Source organism: Haliaeetus leucocephalus, unplaced genomic scaffold, assembly GCF_000737465.1.
Source record: "Haliaeetus leucocephalus isolate CR32 unplaced genomic scaffold, Haliaeetus_leucocephalus-4.0 Scaffold932, whole genome shotgun sequence".
In the NCBI taxonomy this organism is placed as follows: Eukaryota; Metazoa; Chordata; class Aves; order Accipitriformes; family Accipitridae; genus Haliaeetus; species Haliaeetus leucocephalus.
This window is the reverse complement of record NW_010973368.1, coordinates 4071436-4095033: the sequence shown is the minus strand read 5'-3', so window position 1 is coordinate 4095033 and position 23598 is coordinate 4071436. Positions and strand designations below refer to the sequence as shown.

Below are 23598 nucleotides of genomic sequence, written 5' to 3'. Positions count from 1 at the left end.
CGGGGCGTTTTACAGGGCCCCGGCAGCGGGGGGGGGATTTCGTCTGCCTGCGGGTTAGCGTTATTTCCTGGCACGTCTCAGCCACTTCTCTTTATGACTCACGTGGAACCAGAAAGCTGCTTCGAGCTGCCCTCTTGCTACAAGAATGAAAGGGAAGAAAAGGGAACGTCCTGATGTTCAGAGATACATTTTGTTTTGAGAGAGCAGGGCGATCAAAGCGAGAGCTGAGAGATGGGTTGCGTGCGCAGGAAGCTAGTCACTGGCCGGCGTTCTGCCTCTGCGCTTCCATCCAAAACCGTACCCACCCCAACGCCGAAGGCTTGGCTCAGCCCACAGGGAGACATGAAGCCTTTTGCCTCTAGGGCACAGACTGTAGTTCAGGTCTAGGCCTGAGGGAGGAGGGGGAAAAAAAGATTAAAAAGGACGTTGTATTCTCTTGCTCACGTATTTTTTTAATGCCCATCACCACAGTGAGTGGGTGGAGAGCTAAGAGTTGCAGCTTGTTCAATAGCCTAAGGCACAACTAAGTTACACATCCAATCTGATGCACAAGTGCTAACTGATCGGTTCTCCCAGCTCTCCAAGTGTGGGTCTTGGTCGCTGCTTCTTTGCTGAGGCACACAGGGAGAAAATCACTTATCGAAGCTGTATGTAAACTAGAACTGCAGCCCATGCTGGAAAGCACTACCACAAGGTGTCTTCTCAGCTATTCTATTGCACCTTCCTTGCGGCTCTGATCAGTTGTTTAAGTTTCCACCCCCCCTCCCTAGACTGTGGCAGCCTGGAAAAGACAGATTTGCCTTGATTAAATCAGAGAGTCCAATCTTCACATCTCCTAAAATCAAGGCAAGTTTTGCCATTGATTTCAGCAGAGCGAGGACTACTATGAGCCTTTATTTCTATCATAGGATGTCACCTCACAGCCCTCTACTTCCAAGCCCTGGGGCATGTGGCTATCTATATCTCTACAACGGGGTTTTGGGCAGACACACATTGTTTTAAATGGTAATGGTCCCACCATCCATTTTCTGGCCCCTCACAGGCTCCCTGGGCTGCCCGGACCACATGTTGAACACACTGCCCTGGAGCACGGCACTGGAGGAAGAAGGATGCAGCGATGAGCAGGCATGCTCTGTGGGACGGGATCTGATCAACACTGCGGCTAGCTGGCTCCAGCTGAAATAGGCTTGTGAGGCAGTAATCAATCTCTAGCAGAAGTGTTGTTCCTCCTCATGTCCTAATAGGTGGGCTTGCTTAGCAGAAACAACAAAGGAGGAAAGCTCTGGCAAGTGGGACTTTAGGAACTGGCACGAAAGAACAAGCTGACAGAGTTCACGGGGGTCATTGAACCTCAGCCTACTCAGTGCATTGTCCAGTAACAGATGTTCCCAGGGTTCCCCTACTCGCTCACTGCTAGAGAGCCGACCAGCAGAGCCGTTCAGAGCTGCCACTGAGCAACAGAAAAAACAACAACACTCAATATGAATTCCTGCTGTGTGGGAAAACAGCGCTGCAGTTTCTAGAGGTATTCACCACACATCTTCGGTCCCTGAGAACAGGGACTCCCATCCAAGTGATCACATTTTTGGTCTCCAACAAGCACCAGGGCCAACTCACACCAAACGGCTCTTGAGGTTACAGGAGCATTTCAGTTTCCATTTAAAGGGAAAAGCACACTTCTGATCCTCATGGTTACACAGAATAACTGACTGCTAAAGGAGTCAGAACTAGAAAAAGTACCTAAGGTTGTTTGTTTTTTTCAAATCCCACAACAGAGAACAAACTCGCGATTCTGAAGTACCAGGCTGAAGACTTCTTTCTTGTTATTTGCCTCACCGAAAACATTTAAATGAAAAACACTAGGAAGAGCTAGGTGTTTATTACTGAACGGCACCTTGTGCTGTCATCTGAGAGCAACAGCTTCTGAAAGAAGATATTTTAAGAACTTGGATTAAGAATTTGAGAATAGTAGAGGGGTTATATGGGGAGGGGGACTGGGAGAGGGGGAAATAGGGCCAAGCACGTAGATCAGGTCATTGTAGGTCTCTTTCCACAGGTAAACTGCATTAAGCTGGACTTCACAGCCAATTTAGAGGTGACCTACAAAGGCCAGACAAGTTTTTAGCCTTGGGTTTGACAGATACCAAAGGGTTGCAATCTGCATGTGTTCTTCAACAGGGTTTGCTTTTTTAAACTAGAAATATTTGGGACAGCAAGGATAGTATCCCCTGAATTTGCTGGTAAATTCCTTGGAGATGCAGACAACTAAAGAAGGAAGATGCTTTGGCCTCAGACAAAAAAAAGCAAAGAGACTTCACCCTGAGCACACTCTACCACCTCAGCAGCTTACATGGACTGTTACCAAAAATGTCATGCTCTTGTTCCATTTTTGTCATGCAGGCTTCATTTTCTAGGGGAGCAAGATGCTACAATCCTACTAGTTCTTCCATTGCCCAGTATCTTTCAGGAAAAAGAAGTCAAAGAAAACTTCACTAACAGAGAAAAAATAAACAGAAATCTAGCTTAGAAAAAAAAAGGAAAAGGAAGAAGAAAAAAGAAAAAGGGAAATTAAAAAAAAAAAAGGAAATTATTAAAAAAAAAGAAAAAAGGGGGAAAAAAGACCATCTCTTTTCCAGGCTCCTCTGGGCACTGCAAAGACACAGGAATGGGCACAAGTCTAGCATTTTCCCTTTGCAGAAAACCCTTGCAAGTCACATAAGCAGGATTAAAAGGAAAAAAATCCCCCATCACAGCCATGGTACTGAGAGATTCTCAGGTGACTCTTCTGTCTCTTAGGGACTTTCCTTTTTCTGCCAGTTATTTTTACTGAGTCTAAACAGAAACACCAAGGAGAGCTCACCCCAGCAATGACATGGAGGGACAAGAGGACAAGAGCCTGTTAGCATTCCTGGAACATCCAGCCTATTAAAAAAAAAAAAAAAAAAAGAAAAAAGAAAAAGGGGGGGGGAGAGGAAAAAGCCCACCCTGGGCCTGCACATTGCAGCTTACCGCCATCTTGATGTCCTTGATGCGTGCCGATGGCATGGAGGCGGCTGGCACCAGATCAGCCCAAGAGAAGGAATGAGAGGCCAATGGAGATTTATGTGAGGAGAGTGAGATGGACAAGGTAAAATTGTCAGGAGGAGTTGTTAGAAAGTAAAATATATTGTGACAATTCCACTCCTGCCGTTCATCAATAAACTGACAGATCATTTAGTGTCAATTAGGAGTGATAGATGGACAAGTCCCCATGATCCTGGGCCAAAATTAATGGCTGGGAGGGAGAGGGTGATTGAAAATGACGGCTGACATTGAGAGGAAAGTCCTGAAGGTCCCCAAGGGGCCATTACTTGCCTCATTCCCTTGCAGATCAATGCAGGGACAAACCCAAAAACAGACACTTCAAGACAAAACTTAATCAGACTTCCTTTTCTTTCTTCTCCTTCTAAGTTGTGCCCCCTCACTTGGCAGCCTTGATCCTTTGTGCCTATACTCTTCACATCATTGAGGACATCCACAGATGGCTGCAAGATGCAGAGCGAGGCTGCCGTCTTCCCCACAGCCAGGAGCCTGGCTCCATTCCTAACATGGCAGTGTCACAGGGAAGCCCAGCCTGAGATTTACCTCAACACTGCTGGACTGGGAGTAGAGGGCAGAAGCAATGACACAAACTTCCCCCTACTATGTCAGATAGAGAAACTCATGAGCACTTTACTACTCCCACTTGCAAGACAGGGATGGCTAGAGGTTCTATAAACCAGGCACTCTCTGGGGTCATTTCGTATAGATACAACGCAGGATAGTTTAAGCCCATATTTTTGAAACAGGAGGTTTTTAACTTTACTTACCTCTAGAGACCTTGAATCATAAAACCCCTTAATCTCTTAAATAACTTTCCTCCAGCTCCAGGGTGCAATCTCACCATTGCCCACCCTCTAGAGCACTAAATGATATCTACACAGAGGATGGGTTACCCTGCTCTAAAGGTCACCCCAACTGCATTCCCCTCCTTCCTACAGGCCCTTAATATTCACCTACTTGTTAAATGCATTCCTGGACACAGTACCACCACTTCTGTTCCAAAATACTTCAGCGTGGTCATTCTCCTAAACAAGCCTTGATTATTCCAACTCTGTATGACCTATCAGTCAGAAAGGAGAAATTTCAGTTGTAACTGGAGCACCTGTTGCTAAACTGCCACGATGCCTGTACAAGAAAGGAGGTACACGTGCAGGCGCTGGAAGGCACTTCCTACTGAAAACAGCATTTGCGTTTGCTTGCAGGGCCACCTGAAATGAGCTGTGTTTATTCCACAACAACCTTAGCTGCTGCCTGCAGAACTATATGAATTTTAAGGGGCTGACTGCAAGACCAAAGGGATCAAGGACCCAAGTAAACTGGAAGTATCCCAAGAAGCAAGGAAATAAAGATGATAATAATAGGGAAAAAAATGGATGAAGTTCTGTAAGGAAAGTCAGAGAGATGAGATCAGCAGAAGCTGGAATTAAATGGATCCTGGAAGCACCTCTCCTTTGTCAAATCCTCACCAGTATGGAAAACTAAGTTCCCTTTTCCCATTGGCAAGCGCTTTGTGTTTCTTCCTTCTGATGCATGAGATAACCTGACAATAAACCTCTGCTTTGCTTGTCACAAGTGTCAACACTGATGTCATTAAGGACATCAGCACAACGTTCAGAATGGCACTTGGGCTCCATCCAGTGGTTAGAGAGCTGCTTCTGTAGCAAAACCAGCTGTAATTACTGTTATTTATGTAATCTCAGCAGGGTACTAGGCCCCAGGTGGCTGCCTAGGTTCTTGGCTGGTCCCCTTTCCTCTAATACTGGGGCTAGAATATTGCTGGGACAGCAATGAGACTGCTTCTTCTCATAGAGAGTGATTCTTCTCTCTTGACTACAAATTTAAATAAATACAGCAGATTCAGGTGCAGAGACCCATATCGGTAAGGAAAAAATATTCTTCTCTCACTACTTTGCACCATTTATTTGCTGATTGCAGAGGACCAGTCTGAGGGTTTGCTCAGACACTTACCTGCAGTCCTCATCATTATCCATTATCCATTTGTGTTTTGTAAATACAAAATGGGAGTCCTAGCAATGACAGCTGTTCTACAGAGGTATTGGGAGTCCAAAGTAATCTTTCCATGCTTGATTTTTGAAAACTTATCAGTAAAAGACAGTATTTTGATAGTTCTCAGGAATTTAAATATCTGGCACCGGTAAATGCTATGGGAACTCAGAAAATACTTTATCGTGCACACCATCTGTGCGCATTAATTTCAAAACTAATTACAGGTTGGAAAACCTTAAGGGCCCCCCTCCTCTTCCTATCTTGCAACAGTCAGAGACAGCAGTAGTCTGATGGAAAGAATCAGCAAGATGGTGAGAATATTTCCAAGTTTACCTAGGTATGACAAGAGCTGGGCAGGTAAGGGACTAAGAGGGAGCAGCAAGGGTAGAAAAACAGAAAACCAGGTTGCAAATTAAATTCTATTCTAACATGTGCCAAATGGAAACAAAAAGAAAAAATTCAAGTGATCATTTCACACTGCTAAGACTCTGAACTAGAAATGCAGCAGAAAAGAGTTTAATTATCCCTACAGAAAAAGCAACAAGTGTGCAGTTGCAACTGACTGCATCTGTCAGAAACAGAACTAAAAGCTTAGACCTCAGATGGGGAGAGAATAAAACATAAACAGCTACAAGATCATTTCACAAGTGGCTGCAGTATCCCATCTGACCCACAATACATTTACACAACACAGAAAATCTAACTGTAGCCACTCTGCTCATCCTTCCTTTCTAAGGAAAAAAAAAAACAAACCACAGATTTTAACACTGTCAGTTCTGAAAAACAAATTACTTAAAGCAGTACAACTCCCAAGTGTAAGCTCAGTTACACTGGCATAAAAGTGCTTATACCTACATCAGATATATCAATAGAAGCATGTTATTCTAACTACATCTACACTAGTGAAATTGGAGCAAGTTAACTTGATGGGCTTCCAAACTGAGTCAAATTGTTTGAAAAGCTGTGGGGAGATAGAGCCTGAGAAAACAGAAACAACAAAGCTACAGCAACATTGGTATGACATCAGCCAATGACTCAGACTTTTCACATGAAGGCTTTACTCTGGGATATGTCACAAAGACAGCCTTACAGGCCAGAATCTCAGACTTTTTTAAGGGAAAGAAGAGAGATCAGCTTGGGGAGAATACACAGCTGAAGGAAAGAAAAGACAGGGGAACTAGTACAAAATCCTTGTACCTCATGTAACTAAAGGAAGTCAGAACAAACCTCCCCTTCAGAAAATTTATTCAATAAAAGCTTGTAATACAAATGAATAGTCAGATATAACATGATATCATATGCATGACTGAGCAAGGGGCACATCTTCATCTCATGTCCCATTGTGCAGAGTCTCACAGGTAGAAAGGTCTGCAGCCTTCCCAAATTGTGTCCAGCCTCATAGGAGCATTTACTCCAGACACCCACTATATCTGTAAATCATGCAATTGGGATGCTGAAGAAGCACCACTGATAGCTACTGCTCCAAAGCTATTAGATGAGGCTAATGTCAAACAATGGAAAACATCCTAAACTAGCACATGGCACAGTGGTTACATTAGGAACCTGTACACTGTCCTTCAGGGCGCATTAGGCACAGCCCTGAATAACTGTATTACCTCCAATCCATTCCTTCACCTAGCCAACAATTACATAATATATTTTTCCTAAACAATGCAATTCACCCTTGTTCTCTGCTGTCACATTTCCGTAAAGCTTCTGCTTGGTCCTACAAAGATCCAGGATCATGGGTGGCATTTTTTTACAACCCTGAGGTGGATGCATCTTTGCAATGGCAACTTCTAGCAGCAGCCAGCCCGTGAAAAATAATACCATTATCAGAGTTAAACTGGAGAGGAACAGAAGGACTTCAGGCTGAGATCTTTATTCCTTTGCTTACTCCAGTCTCCAGATTTTCAGCTGATTTATTCTTCAGAGACTAACAAAGTGATAATTTTCCCAGAAAGGTACTGTTTTCCAGAAAGGCTACCCCAGAATATAAACCACTTTTCTCACCTCCCAAGAAATACTGACTATATAACAGGTTTCTGGATGTCCTCTCCCATTCTCAGGGTTCCAGGAAAGAACATATGTAACTTTTCCATAAATCAGAGTGCCTCCAAAGTATATGTCCAGGCATATACACTCTTATTATAGGCTTTAATGTATAACATATACACCACTCCATGGCTGAGCTCTTCAGCTCTGTGACTAGAAACTGTAACACCAGCATAACTTTACAGCTTGAAAAATAACAGACAGCTTGAAATCAAGTCATCTCCTCCCAGTCTGAACTGTCCTTTAGTTTTCATACCCATTCTATTACCATGTCCAGGTACTTCCTTCCTCTTAGGTGTCCTTCATAAGCATCAGGCTTCTCAACCTACACTCTACAATTTGTAGTTTTTTCCTCCCATCTCTTCTCACTGACCATCTCCGTCCATCTTCATTATACCATAACCCCATACACACATAAACATCAACAAATTTCACCTTTACTGTCAAGGCAGATCACTAGATCCTGAACTGTTCATTGCATTCTTGTCAGTGGGGCACTGTCATGTGTCATTGTCCTGGAAAGGACGCAACCAGTCAAATCCCCCTCCTCCCAGCTCCTGCATTTAACATGCTTACTACGTTCTTGACTCCTTCCAGTTACTGTACCAGGTAAGAAATATACTGCCTCTGGGAGACAGTGACATGTACACAGTTCTGAGCCCCACTAGGCCAATTTATAAAAAGCATTAGCCAGTAGAACCAAGCAAGAGCAATACTTCAAATGGTTTGAAGGCGTTACAATGACATTGGAGACACAGGCCATCTACAAGATCCAGAAAAACTGTTCCAATGCCTGTGACAGCAAAGCCCAACTAGTAATGTTCACTTAATCCATGCCTAAGCCCCTCTTAATAAGGAAAGAGGTGAGGACTCACCTGGTAGGTGCCAGTACAGGATCATCTGCCCAGCCTCCTTGCCGGCGTGGGGGTTTAGGTGGTGGACCCTTTAATAAAGAGAAGAGACACGTTACAGCCAGCTTCAGTCAAAGCAGAGTCAAGCCAACTGAGACACCAGGTCCACACATACTAATGTAACACTTTACCAAATAATAGATGGAGAGATAGTTTTTAAAATGCTGTTTATTCATAAAATAAAAGGAAGACAAATATTGCAGGACAGGTTTTTAGGGGTCTCTGTAAGTAAAAGATGTGTCACTAATCAGTATCTTGACAAGTTTCAGGTCTGTGTGCCTTTGACTTGTCCAGGACACACAGTACAGTAGCAGACTGATCCACCGAGGATGCCTTCCCCTGGCAAAATACGGCTCACCGGGAACTCATTCATTACTGCTCCCCACATTTGGTATTATCATGTTACATCTTTCCTAGGGTACAAGGCAGCACATTTTAGACATCTTGTTTTAGATGAGGAATTGTTCCTAAAAAGCGTCTGCTTTCGTCCACTGCCTAGAACAAGAGGTTAGATGCCAAGTTCAGATACAGCCAGCCATACCAAACACCTCTAAAGCTAGTTGAGATGAATCCCACCACTGCCACCACTGAAATGCTAAAGGGGAAATCATCTGGAGCTTAAAGACACTCCCTGCTCTTTTCTTGCATTGTCTTGTGTGGCACTCTGCCACACAGCAAGAGAGAACATGAATTCAGCTTGGGGCTTAAGATGGGAATTTTCAAAGAATGGGGTCATGAGTGCCCACAGTGTGACAACTGCATATTGCCTTTTGCAGTTTTGGGCTTGGTTCCACCCGCCTGAAGCACCTCGTACAGTGCCTTCAGTGTTTTGCATGACAGGCAGTGGTGAAAGCAGAAGGGCAAGGTGAACCCAGTGGATGAATTTCAGTTTATATAGTTCCCAGTTGATGCTGCCCAGTGAGGGAAGATGGGTTACAGGGACCTGTGAAGGGACCATCATGAGAAAGGATAATTGGGTAAAAGATGTCCCAAAACATGGAAAAATGGTAACTGCAAAGGAGCCTAAGCTGGAGCAATGGCGGGGGGAGGGGGGCAGGTGGCTCCCACAGCTTTTATTACAAAAGGGAACAAGCTGGGCAACTCCTGAGGATTTTTGACTGGACAGAGAGGACCTTGCGTGTGTGGTGGGGTCAACCCTGAGCCAAAGTCAAATTACCTCTTGCCACAGATGAGGAAGAGGTTGAGCTAACCCCTGATGGCAGGGGTCTCCCGTGTTTATTTCTTGAAGCAGAAACATTGTTTGTGAGTGTGGGAAATGAAGAGACCCTGCCAGGGGCAGCCACTGCCTGCTGCAGGGAGGGGGCATGACCCTGCATAGCTCCCTGATAGGAGCAAAAATAGTCATCCTCCAAAAATAAACAGGGAGCAGGAATGAGGCAGGAGCTGCAGTCCCAAAATACCAGCTTTCTTCAGCAAAGGGAGCACAGGAGGGCAGAGGGACAGGCAGGGAGCGTGAAACGCAGGAAACAGCCTCCTTATATGGGCTCATCCGCAGGGGACAGAGCTCAGTCGACTGGAATGACCATGTCACAGAATGTGAAGCCTTCAGGGGCCCAAGTGAATGGAGTTTTCTGATCTTTAAATGATTCCCCCAGATTCTTAAGATGCCAAACCAGAGAAGAGGCTACAGTGCCAAAAAAGGAGCATTTTGAATTCGGTTCTGGACACACCCAGAGACCAGGAAAAAGGGGAAAAACACACCACATATGGGCGTGCATGCCCACATAAACATCCCTATTCCCATTACACACACCCCTACCTCAAAAACACACTCCCTCCCACACAGATCCTTCCCATGCAAACAACCCTCCTCCCCTCCCACCATCCCTCTGATAGCCAGCAGGCCATGTTCCCAACACAGCCTCGCAACTCCTCACAAAGGTGCACGGAGTTACACAAATGTCACCAAAGAACCTGGGCCATAAGGCTGAGGGAAAATGCAGCATCTCCAGGGCATTCCAATGGACCTGCAATTTAATTCCCTCATCATCAAAACTAGGCTTCAGATCAAAGATATCTCAAGTGTGGCACTCCAGATCAGAGGGTGATGAGAATGACTGCCCCAGTCTTTGCACAGGGCACAACTCCATGGCATCTAGGGGTTTGATTCCAATGTCTTGCCAATGTTGTAACATCTTCCCATTCATCATACACACCAGGCAACCCTGAATGTGTCAGACCCTGACAAACACCTCACATATACCTACAGGTCTTTTATTCCTCTTGCAATAAATCAGGTAATTCTTTTTGAACTGCCTACAGGAGCACTAGCAACAGGAAAGGCAATGTTAACTGTCAGCTAAGGATAAATAGCTTTTCTTTGTTAGTTGCCTGGAAAGTGCCATAACAAGGTCACATGCCACATGCACTTTTGTCAAGTAAATAAACTTACCTTCATATACGTTCACATTTCTAAAACCTCAGCATAATTTACAATTGAGAATGCAATGTCGTGCATTGCCATAATATGGTGACAGGCAGGGACGTTGCAGCTGCAAGCAAGAGCTTGAGACAGAAAGTGGGAAGAACGTCAACCCCAGAGGGAGCAGAGCAGAACCAGAGGACATTGGTCTTCTGTAATGGAGTAAATGTGCTCCTGAACACACCTTTGGTGAAAAAGACTGGGGGCTTTAAATGATCAGAACTTGTTGGTACCTATGTGTTATATCTTGGGCAAGATTTTTAGGTATGTTTCCAGATGCAAAGCTAAGATATACACCCAAATGGTTTGGTGTTCAAAACACTGAGATGCCACCAGCTCCTGACAACTGTGTTCTCTCTCAGCTCTTGGTGCTCTTTCACTGCATTAACTAATCACTTGCTTGCTGTGGTTTGCTTTTCCACTTAAGTTTTGTCAGTTATTTATCTCCAGAAGATTTCCTCTACCTTTGTTTCTGCAGATAATCCACTTTTTCAAGGAGCGTTGCCATGGTCTGAGCTTTTTATTTTATTGTTTCTCAGAAACTCAGTTCACCATTTTTGTGATGATACTTTTACAGTATTTCTCAGGCCACATCTCTTACCAACACTTTCATACTACCACCATAATCAGTATTTTATCTCTCCCTTTGAAAAATGACTGGCCTGAATTCCATCTCTCCTGCATTGAAGTAGAAAGTCTACCTTCTTCTTTATCAGTAGTCAGGCCCTTTCTTATCAGACAGATGTAGAATTCTAATTTGACTTCCCCATTAAGGCAGAAATTTCCAGGCTACTTGTCAGATCATGTTTGCTGTTTTGAAGGTGCTAGTTGGATGTTGCTTCTCTCATGGAAGCAACTACCCTGTGTGCCTCTGGATCCTCAGGGTCCAGCAAAGTTTCTTTTAGGACCTACCACAAAACAAGCATATTATGGACACGTTGGGTCCCTCAGATTCTCAGGCAGGTCTCGAAATATGGATTAATTTACCTTCATCAACATGACAACTCCTTTGAAACAGCGAGCACTCTGTGCAGGGAAGCAGGGACTCAAATGACATTGACAGCATGCAACAGAGGACACACAGTCTTCCTGTCATCTAATACATCTCCTAAAATGTGTGGGATCTACGTTCTGCCCAATATACAAACACTGTGAAATTTGATACAGTATGTAGGTGCCTTGCTTTTATCCACTATTGACCATGGAGCAGAAAGAAAGAAGTATGGCCAGTCTCAAGCTTCCTCTTCTCCAGCGAGTCGCCTGAGGCTCCCCTGACTGAGGAAAAGCAAATCTCCACAAACAGGCCTGATGAATTAGTTTTGACTGCTGCCAATTAAGGAGCTGTAAGTCAAATAGCCCCACTGCTTCCAAGCAGCCACATAACACTTACAATCTATACCAATCTCAGAGCACACATGATATCAGAAAGGGTCAGTTACCAGATCTATGCAAGCCTCGGCTTTTTGCAAAGAACAACCCATCTCTGCTAGCCCTCTTTATCATGTCCACAGACGGTTCAAGTAGTGCATCTGATTTTAATGAATCCCCTCCAAGGACTTCTGCATATCTTAAATGCCTAGCAGAAAATACTGGATTTCCATTTCATCCACAAACTGTCCTTCTTCATGGTCATTGACCTTCCTTTACTAGGGAAAGCGCTATTGAGACAGAAATAGTTCTTGGGGGCTTCAAATATTCTCACTCATCTATCACAGCAGGTAATGGAGCAGCTCATATTGTTAAACAGCTATCAAGAATTTCTTCCCTAAAACAGTGGTCAGCTATCTAGTCAGTTTACATGTGCACCTGCTAGGAAAGCTGTCATATTGCATTTGGCACCTTAACCTGTCTCAAGAGTTACTGCTCTCCCCTGCATGATAACAGTGAAGCAGCACACAACAGTCTGATTCTTTGAGCAAGGGTTTACCAGGTAGAATCCTCTCACAACCCACAGTTATAGTGAAGTGCCCCTCCAGCCCTCCTAGCCATGAACATCTCAAACAGTTTGCTACTACCTTCTGCTACATACTGTCAGACATGTTCCCATCCATCTCTACCACTCCTACAGTTCTTTTGTTGCCTTCAAGTGGGTCCAGGAGCACTCAAAGCATGAAACAAATGTGTGGAAAAGGAAAAGCTTTTAATAAAACTGGTTTTGATGGGATTGTCCCTAATCCACATCAAGGTAGCCAAGCAGGGGGGATACTACTAGAAAAGCTGGGAAACATGGCTGACTAGAAATGCTATTTCAGTAGTTGTCATCAAAAGGCTAGTAAATAAGCTCAGAAAGCTGAAAGTTAACTGCCTTGCTGGCCAGTTGGGCCAGCACGGGAGAGAGGCAGGGCAAGGCCTTGGGGAGCTCCAGGCCATGCAGTGCTGGGGCTCACACTGGGGAAGTTGGCCTAATTAGGGAACAAAAGTTCAGCTGCATTTTTGAGATTCCTCCTGGAGAATCTGGCCAACTTCCAGCTGAGCGGTCCCCAGGAACAGGCTGGGAGTCCAGCATTTCTACAAGCAACCAGAAGACCACTGGAAGAAAAAGAAGCAATCCTGTAAAATGGAAGCAGGTAAAAAAGCCAGTGCTTCCTTGGATGCTGGTTCCGTTTGGTGAAGGGTGTTTATTAGCACAATGCAAGAATCCAAACAGATGATAGAAACCCTGGGATGTGGAGGGACAAATTCAGCTCAGCCCAGTACAAACACGCAGACGGGAGGGCACTCACAGTGTGCAACAGCTACAGAAAATTCTGCCTCAGAGAACCCTCCCAGGTTCTCAGAGATGCCAGTCTCTTCAAGAGCTATCTACTGCCAGTCCATCCCACTCTCAATTGCATGCCTAAGAAGGCAAAATCCTGGCAATATGCCATACATAAAATGCAGCTAGCCCCTGGTGAGGGCTCTTCTACAAGCTGAAGATCACAGGCGAGAACAGGATGCTAAACAATGCAGTCAGACTATAAAGACTTTGGGATAGGAACTTTTTGTCCCAGTCACACACCAACATTCTCTAGATCTTACTGCAGTGCAAGTTGTAGATACAAAAAGGGCTATAAGGGACTGCATTACAATTATACACAACTTCTTAGGTCAAGAATTCCCTGAACTAGAGTGGCTGGACAGTGCCTAAACGACTGTGATTATTTTTACACATATAAGGTCCCCCAGTAAGGACCAAGCTGAGCGCAGCCAGTGCTGGGCTCCTCAGTCACACATTTTAAAGTTTCAGCAGATGTGGGGAAGAGCACCTGGGGGGTTGCTGCCATGCAGATCCAGACCAGACCAGACCAGACAATGGTATGAGAGTTTGGAGCTGGGTGCCAACCACTGTGCGAGGGTAAGAACTGGGTCAGGAAAATACCACTCTGATTAAAGGCCCTGATCATATCAAGCCCCAGGCCATGTCTACACCACAGGTGCAGACACACCTGCAGGCAAGATCCATGTGAGTCAGCTCGAGTCTGGAAACAATCTAGCTTTAGGTACTTCTGGTAACCAAGCTGGTATCTCCCCAGGTAGATTACAGGTTGCTTCTTACCAGGGGATCTCTGCATCATTCTGCACTATATTTTAGGATGCAAATACACTCAAACCACCCCACCGAACTGGGCAATGTAGCAACTTAAGTCCACAACTGGCTTCACATTTCAGGTACTTAAATTTTTTTATAGTTGTTCTTCCAACAGAAATTCATTGAAAACAATTGTTCCTGACATGTTGTCTTACCCTAAAAAGCAATAGGCCCCTTTTCCACCCAACTTGTTTTAAAAGCACTGGGAACTAGAACTACAGAAGGACTTGGTTGCTGCCTCTGGAAAGGTCAGATCCTCAAATCCTCTTTCCAATTCTTGCCTTAAAGCACATCATCACTCAAACTTTGAGTGACATAGAACCACAGAGGTCAGCATCCACCTAGCTAAGAGTCAGAAATCACATGCTCTCCCTGTTTTAGTCCATGAAGGACCTTGAGACTACCCACGGCATGTCTACCAAAGCACAGCTAGAGAACAAGGTCCCAGCTGGACTCATTAGGACTGGAACAGATGTCTTCCCACTCAAATGTTGTGCGTGTCACTTAGAAGTCCTTCCCTGCGGCCCAAAAATTCTTCCAGTTCCATTTGCAAAGCAGAGCAGCTTCAGGAGAAAGGACTGAGTGCCTTCTCAGACCTAGAACAGCTCATAGCTTTGTCGTCATATATAATATTCTCTAAGGAGGTAGGAAACATTACTTGATACATCTTTCAGGAAGAGGAAGAGGACAATAAAATCAGTATCTTCCAGCTTGGAAAGGAGATGGTGGGTTTAATCTTTACGTTTATGTATAAAGCACGCAGCTTCAACATTGAAATGAACACCTCCATCCCTGGAGGTCCCCAAAGGCAAGGAAAAGCCGTACTCCACTACTGAAGACTACAAAACACGGATGGGGATGAGGATCACTCATTGCTAGTGCAGGGACACATGCTCTCAGAGCTCTCAGAATAGGGCCAGAACTCCATGGAAGGACAGGGTTTCAGACACACTGCGGTCCCCAGACACTCTTTACCACCTTAACAGATCCACAGACCCATCCTGAGATTGTCTACATCCAACACAGGCACATAACACAGGCTGTGGCTTTTGCTATGAGGATAAGGCATCTAAACCCCCCTGTGGAGCTGTATTTAGGGAATCCCCACAGTTCTTCTGCAAAAAGCTCTAGCCCTCCTTTCAGACAGGGACTCAAGCAAACTAGAGGAGGGACCTCTCCACAGCCCCAAAGCAAATCCATGGCAAAGCCAGGAGGAGAACCCAGCAAAATCTTGGCTCACAGCCATGTTCATACTCCTCCTGCCTATCCTGCCTCTGCAAATTAACTCAGATATTAGGATACACCCTTTATAATACCATTGATCAGCCTTACAGCCTTTGGCTAAGTGTCCCAGGCAGCCTTGGAAGGTGTAGCCAAATGAGTGATTCAACTGGCAAAAATTCAGATCCAAGATGAGTGGTTTGCCAGGGGATACAAAACAAGTCTCAGAGCAGGCAGATGGCTGGAGGGCAGGACTTCAGCAGGTAGGTTCCCATCGCCAGCCCAGCTGGGGCTGTTTGCTAGTATTCAGGCAGCCACACAGTATCTTCAGTGCAGCAAGAGGCAAGGGACCAAATCCAGGAAGAGTTCAGATTGTAACACTCAGCACAGCCCAAAGGGAGTTCAGGGAAGGGTTACATGAGCCATCAGGGGGACGAAGGAGCCAACTTCGGACAAATGATTCAAGAAGCCAAGTATTTCAGCTTGGCCAGGCAATGACTAAGGGAGGGATATACTGCAACAAGGTTTGGATCGCACTTTATAATATAAAGTTCCAATAATAATTGGTTTGGAAGAGACTTACGATACAATTAACAGAAGTTTGTAAGCATATAGTATTATAAAGTTACAAGCAGCTTACTATCAGTTAGACTTCTCAACACCGAGTTAACCATTTTGTTACCGTTCACAGGCATTTACAAATGAAAAAATACTATAAAGCGTGACTGTGATGCTTAAGAGCATAAGCCTGAATAAAGGGTGCAGGAATTATCCAAACAAGAGGGGTTTCAAAGCAGGGATCATTTCATATGAAGGAAAATCTCCTTGCCAGGCACCATTGCATAACATCCCTGAAGCAACAACAATTGCTCATGTGGAAGAGTCACATCAGTTTAGTTATTTTAATGAAATTTAGCAGCCAGAAGCAAGAAGGCGCCTGTGGCACATGACCAGCCACCACAGACAGACCTTGGGAATCAATGATTTAGGGCACTGTATGGAGGTGGAATTAGTTCCAGTGAAATGACTGTAAGGGCTGGTTCCAGTGTGGGGCGGGGGAAGTTTAGATCAATTATCAGGAAAAATTTCTATTGGGTAACCAGTCCCCAAAACTATACCCATGAGTGGGAGGTCTCTTTGCCTGATAAATGGAAAAGTGCTCTGGGCATAGTCCTGAACCATCCATCACTGATGAATAAACCCAGTGGATCTTTCCTACAATATCATCTCTAGCACTACCAAGAGAAAACTGAGCTAATCTGAATAGTCTTAACTCCTTGTGATGAGCATACCCTTCTGAGGCCAGAATTAATGAGATGGGTGACACGGGTTTCTTTTCTGCGCTTTAAATTTCACAAATGAATCTACTATGCTACCGGTACTGGGCTGGTGCTTTAGCAGAAGCAATTAAGAGTACGGGAGAGGATGCTTTAATTGTCTGACATATACAGTGAGCAACTCTAGCCAGGGAAAATTGGGCAACCCCAATTCCATGGTTAGGAAGATTGCAAGGCAATTAGCCCAAAGACTTTAACAGAAACAGGTACTAGTTCTCAGGTTGTTCTGAACAGCACCACGCTGGCTTCTAATGCCAAATAAATGCTGAGATATATTTTAGCTTTGCTGCAGGATGAGGATATCCTGCAGGATAAAGGATATGTGTATTCCTTTTCTCTGTATAACAGGAGCCTGGTAAGAAGCAGGATGACATCCTATTAACCACAGATACTAGCATTCCAGTGCTGGTACAATAAAAAGGAAAGACTCATAGAAAATACAAAGGCAGACATCCTTGTTACTACTGGCTGGCCTTCTCCTCTGGGGCACCAGCAAGACTTCATAAACCCTGAAGACAAGTTTTCATGTTATGGGAGCAAGCTAACCGTACTGGACAGCAAATCTAGGCTCAGTCAGGTTTTGTACTCTATTAGCTAATTGCTGCCCTGACTTTTAAATTAAAATAGAGTATCTTTCCAATGGCCACATATACATCCGTGACCTCAGAACAAGATGCAGCAGCTGATAAGAGCAGCTGTTACAAAGATAATAAAAAAACCTGTCAGCAATAGGAACAGAGGATGCAGGAAAGGCACTGCATCTGAGGCAAACTTTGTCCTACTCTCCAATACAAGAGTCCCCTCTTAAGGTAGTCTCCAGACACATGAATAGGTTAGTCCTACTAGTCCCCTTCAGAGGAGCCAGCAACTACCTAGAAAGCCTCTAGTCTTACATGGTCAACCTTTTCCTCAGGGTCTTCATCCTAGAAGGATCAGGAAGGAAAAAGAGAGAAAGAAGTTAAAAGAAAGAACTATGGAAGCCTGCACAAAATAGCTTGAAGATTGACAGGAATGGCTGTCCTGCAGCACATGATTTGCAACCTTATTCACTTGAACAAAGTAAAAAGCTGATCCCACCATTGTAAGATTTTTATATCCACAGCCATTTATGCATATATCAACTGTGATACTACAAAGCAGGTCTGTTTGACTGCAATGGCAGGAAAGTATGCCAACAATTAGACTTGAAAAGCATACTAAAGAAAAAAAAAAACCTACAAATGAGACTGAGAACAGACTTACTTCTCCCTATAACATGAGAAAATCCAAATTATTCAGGTGTGTAAGACACTAGAAAGATTCATATGGATAGGCTCTGCAACCATGCCAGAGACCAGAAATTATGCTGGACCGGTCATACTAGGAGTTATATACTGTAGCAGGTTGCAGCCCTCTTTTCAGGAGCTACTGTTTCTCAAGTCAACCTCAGATCCTTCGCTAGAAGCAGGAGCTGTAGCAGTTAGCATTAAGCATAGCTGACAACAGTGCTAGCTTTAGCAGATGAACTTTAGCTAACCATATAGTATATAAGGGAGTAGCTTGATTATGGGGTAGATGAGTAACTCAAGAAAAGCAGCCTGTTAATCACTGTGAAAGTTGCAAACTGGTTGAGAACCTTTCTGATGAGCAGACTGCCAGCACCAGCAGTGGCAACAACCAGTTGTTAGGAACCAAATGCAAGAAGGAGGCAATTAGGAACCCGGTAATCTCTACGCTATCCTAGAAATGACAGTGTTCAGAATCACTCAGGGAGAGAATCTAGAGTATCACATTACCCTGCACCAGGAGTATGCACAGGATGGCTGGAAACACTACACCAACCCACCTGATTTTTCTTCTGGACTGCATCATCTCTCCTGTGGAACAGGGAAGCTATGCAATTCATAAATTGCATATAGCTCTGATTAAAGTGGTTTGGTATCTGAGTCCACTTAGTGTCTGTGCTGTAATCTGGTCTTATGGTCTTACCATGACAAGAGCAGAGGGAGGCTACATGCAGGTTAGGGCAGCTGGGGTACAGAAGTGTCCGTATCAGTGAGCAGCATAAATAAAAGCATATTTGCCCAACTGGTAAAATCTGTTGGAAATGTGTATCTGTCAGCCAGGGACCCACTTGTTCCCACACCCAAGAGCAGAAAGGCTTCTGCGGGGCCGACCATGACCTACGCTTCTCTAGATGTACGGAGCCCAAGCAGTACAGGACTTGCAGTAGCACGGAAGAAAATCCAGCTGGACAACACATGTTGGAAAAGCATTTAAATAACCACTTCTTTGAGCAATCTTCCACGTGGATTTCACTCTCAGCAATTGGTTTGCAGTTGTTTATTCACTTGGGTTAGATAATGCAGTCCTATTTAAACGATGCCTGGATGTCAGCCTGAAGAATCACTGCCAGGAGTGTTTGTAAGCTGGGTGGGGGAGGTCCAAATAGCTGCTTTGCAAAATCCACCTGTGGGAACATCCTTCCAATATGCAGTGGAGGTGTCTGTCTACATTAATCTATCTTGAATACGGTATTTTTTACAGCACAGAAATGCTCACTTTTTAACTGTCACCCAAGAACCACAACTACATAGGCAAGCTTACAAATATCATGTAGGACAACACGAGAACATACTTTCAGAAGTGAAAGCACAGAGCCTTTCCCCAGGCTTTGGTGAAACACGGAGAAGAGAACCAGCATGAAACTTAGATGATCTTGGGGCAAACCCTGATACAAAGTGAGAGTGATCCTGTCCTCCCTGTGTGGAGATAAACTCAACATAGCCTGGAAAACCCTCATCCTTTAGGCTGACATACTCCCTATTAAAGCAGTCTCCACTCATAGGATCTACAAAGTGCTGCCAGAAAGACACTGACAACATCATATTGAGATTGTAAGAGGCAGAAACCAGCGAAGTCTTGAACAAGGTCCTAAGGGAATCCCGTCACTGTAGGATGAAGAGAAAACAGACTATGGAAGCAGGATAACACTACAATATTTTTGCATACCAATTTCTTATGGAACAGCAAATAGTTCACTCTTGCTGAGAGGAGACACAGAAAAGGAAAAATTTGCTGATATATTTTAAAAAAAGCTTTTCCACTCAGCTTTCCAACTCAATCTCCTGAAGAGCTCCAAACCTGGCCAAACAGCTTCTTTTGGTGGATGTCATCAAGCCAGCATTCAGGCTGTTGGATGCAGTGATGTTAGAGTCAGGAAAAAGGTTTGACTTTTATTCTATAAAAGTGTCCAGAAGTCCTAGTAGGATGGGTACAGCAAAGATCTTCAACAGATCTCATTATATGATCTGCCCCTCCCATCATACAAATAACATGACCAGCTTGAATATGTCCCATTTTGTCAGAAACTTGACAGCATCAAGATGAGTAAAAAGTAACACATCAAGCCAGGGGATGGGAAAGGCCTCCCAACGGAAAAATGGATACATTACCCCTCTGAAAATGAATGTTTGAAATGCAGAGTTCTGGCATGCAGCAAGCAGATTTATCTCTAGGAATTCCCATTTACGGCATATTCCCCTGGGTGCCCAAGAAGTGCCTGCCGATTTGCCAAGGAGTTCTAAAGGCCAGGAACACGCACAGCCATTGTTGCAGGAGGATGCTGACTCTACCAGTTACAGCAAATAATCATGTTCCTTCTTGCCTCATGAAATAATACATAGCTGCAGTGTTGTTTGTTAGTATTTGTACTTCTGAAAAGGCAGGAATGCTCTGCATGTCAGAAGGCAGACTGTGAGTTTTGTGACCCTTAGTGGGCCCTTTGAGAAGACAGAGGTCTAAATTGGAAGGTAATGCAGATACTTCCATGCAGGAATGGGAATTATCAAATAGAGATTTGGGCAGAGGAATTACAGATACACCACTACAGTTAAGGAACTTATTGTGGGAGATATATACACACAACAGGCACTGAAAAGATACTAAGATATCATACTGTTTTCATAGAGCTTGGGGGAAGTATATTAGGCTATAAGGCACAAGAGATTGCAGTTGTGCCCTAGGAAACAAGGTTTTAACAACACATTTGTGAGAGTAGACACACAGTTGAGGAGATGGACCATTGTTTGGAGTCTCTTTCAGAAGACAGGGTCCAGGTCAAGGAGAGATCAGCAGTAATCTGATAAGATCTATGCTCCAAGTCAGATGATTTGCCTATTGACTTCAAAACAAAGACCTTTTCCATTATGTTAAATGAGTTGTTCACCCCTCAAAGTGAATTTTCTTCTAAGAAGCCCAAACATTGAAACATGGATAGACAGGTACTCTTTGCTTCCTTCAAGCAAGCTGCTCTGACTGGAAAATTCCTCCTGGATGGTTCTCAGTGTCATCAAAAGACCAGAACAATAGCACAAATGGTACGTTCATACCAGAAATTTGAGCTGGGTGGAAACTGGGTGGATCGACATGGAATTAAAAAAAAAAAGTCAAGGTGAATCTTAAAACAGTTTTAAAACTCTGAGGAACTACTGAGGGCAGAATCACCATCCTGAATGTGAAACTGCATAGGAAGGTGTGAATATGGCAAAGGTTTAAGGCAAACCCCTTTGTCTTCAAAATCAGTAATAAGAATTAATCCTCCTATGCTGAAATTAATTACATGGGGCCTCCTCCACTACTGCCAGTTCCAGAAAAAAGTACTGGGGTTTTTTTTATTTTGCTTTTCTTTTGGGAAGGTTCCTTGAAAAGGTTTCAAGATGACCAGATGGCTGAATGAGACATCCATTGCAATAGCTGACCCCAGCACTTGGAGGCAAGCCAAGGCCAAGCTTCCAGAAAAGTAAAAGGTGATTGCCAATCTTGGGTGAAGGAAAAAACAATATAACAATATTAGTTCTATTAAATGCTCACTTTGGTATCAAATATGATCATGTTTGAGAAGCCTCCAATTCTGGAGCAAAGGAAAAGGCTGAGGATTATTTACAGTGGATTTTGTCTCTTCTCCAGTAGCTCCAAGGTTTTCAGTTAACAGCAACATTTAGCAACAAAGAACTGTCTGAAGGGAGACTATTGACACAAACGGTTCTTCCTGGTGGTTAAGATCCAGTAATAACATATCTGAATCTTGTAAGGCGTGGAAGGCCTCACCCTTCTGCTGCTGAAAAGCTCACCGCTTTCAAACACAAGATTGTAACTACTTCTTAGTCCTCTTCAGGGGTGCCCAAGGACTGGAGCCTTTACGATCTCTTCCCAGCTATTGTAATGGCTATAATGTGAGACACACCAAGTACAATAAGTTACAGTCAGTCAGCTGTACCCCTACCTCATGCCCTGGTCCCTTTCTAACCAGGGAATCAGTCCATGAACTAGGATGGCCAGTTCCAGTAAGAGAACAATCTGACAGTGAGCCACCCTAATCTGGAGGCTAACCAACAATTACACCCACTTACACCACCAGCTGGTTTCTTTAAGACTTTTTTTACCTATGAGGCCCATGATTATTTTGGTTTCTTAAATTACGCCTTCTGCAAACTCCCTCACTGAACTCCTATGGCATACCCAGAGAGGGAAGAATGCATAGGTGGGAGATGATTCTCCATTATGCCTATCAAGAGAAAAGAGAATACTTTCTCCAGAAAAAAGCCTATTCTAGGAGGTGTTATTGTAAGCTAAGCCATAACAGTGTATTTTCAACAGCATCACAGGGACTCCAAGGAAATATCCCCCCACAAAACCATTTCGGCACAGATAGCTGGGACACAATCTACTCAGTGTAATAGGAAAGTTTCGTCATGGCACAGATGATCAAGGAGTAGCCACTCCCAAGACAGAAGGTCCCAGGGCTCTAAGCACAGTAGCTTGAAGCACAGTTGGTGCCAGGGTGGCCAGCAGGGCAAAGTGGGTTTGCAATTTAAAGAAGCCAAGAATATGTTATGCTGGAGACCATGACTGGCATTGCAAAAAGCTAAGTATCATCTAATTTAAATAAATACCACTGTCAACAAGGTGGAAGTCTGACGACCCTTTTGTCCATCTGAAGGTGTCAGGGAGCAAAACCTGTATGTCATTTCATGACAGGTGCTCCTTCCAGCAGAAGATGCCTGTGGAGAAGCCATGCTAACATCAGAGAGCAAACTACCAGGTAGAAATTGAGCATTCTGCAGCGCTAAGCAAGAAAGTGAATTGAAAGGGTTCAGATCTCATCTTTCTGGGTATGAGAGGATGCTGCCTCAGTCTCCTGTGAAAGAGGGGTTCCAGACCATCCTCTACGTTTTGAAGATGTACTGACAGAACAGACTCTGAACAAAAGTTTTTCCTCCAAAGCCAGGTGGGAACTGAGTCTGCATATTATTACCCACAAGACAAAGTCTCAGATGCTGCAAAGCTGGCTCCTAGCATGACCTTTGTAGCCTGTGCATAGAGGAAAGGAAAAAGAGTGTCACTATACAAACTTGATACTGACCATCTCAGATACTGTACTCTGACACTAGCAAAAGCAAAGCATCTGCTTACCTGTATTCTGTCTTACTACCATAGGTGGTTGCGAAACTGGTCACAAAATTATGTGCCTGCTCAAGTTTTAATTCCCACGGAAGACACGCATGTACAGGAGGGGGAGGCCCCAAGCCTGTTTGATGCCATTCTCCGTTCCTCACATGCGAGAAACCGCTGCCCCAGACACGACCCTGTGTGAAAACTACGCATCATGCAGAGAGCAACACCAGGAAAGGGACAGGGCAGTCACACGGGTCCCAACCCTAAGGGCAAACTTCAAAGGACAGAGCACACCACGCGGGAAAGAATCTCAGAAGAAACGAAGAATCCTCCACTGGAGACACCAGCAGGATTACAGACAGGTTCTCCTGACAGGACACCCACCTCTCTAAGAGAAGCAGACGGGGAGTTCTTCCTGCTGAGATTTTCATCTGGAAAGAAGTCCTGGCGGGCGCGACGGCCCATCTTTAGTACCTGTAGCGCAGGGGGAAACACGAAGGAGCAGAGGGCGCGCGGTTACTGACAGGAGCTGCTTCAGAG

The 23598-nt window shown here is 44.3% G+C and overlaps 1 protein-coding gene across 1 annotated transcript in view; it reads right to left on the bottom strand.

Moving 5' to 3' along the window:
• The window catches only part of IFT43 (intraflagellar transport 43), a 44509-nt gene extending 20913 nt beyond the window's left edge, over positions 1 to 23596 (bottom strand). Inside the window, exons 1-2 of the mRNA XM_010583730.1 lie at positions 23443 to 23596; positions 8019 to 8086 (exon numbers count right to left, since the gene is read on the bottom strand). Of these exons, the coding sequence (XP_010582032.1) occupies positions 8019 to 8086; positions 23443 to 23523 (149 nt within the window). The 5' untranslated portion in view covers positions 23524 to 23596. The remainder of the gene's footprint in view (positions 1 to 8018; positions 8087 to 23442) is intronic.
• Between the last annotated feature and the right edge of the window lie 2 nt (positions 23597 to 23598).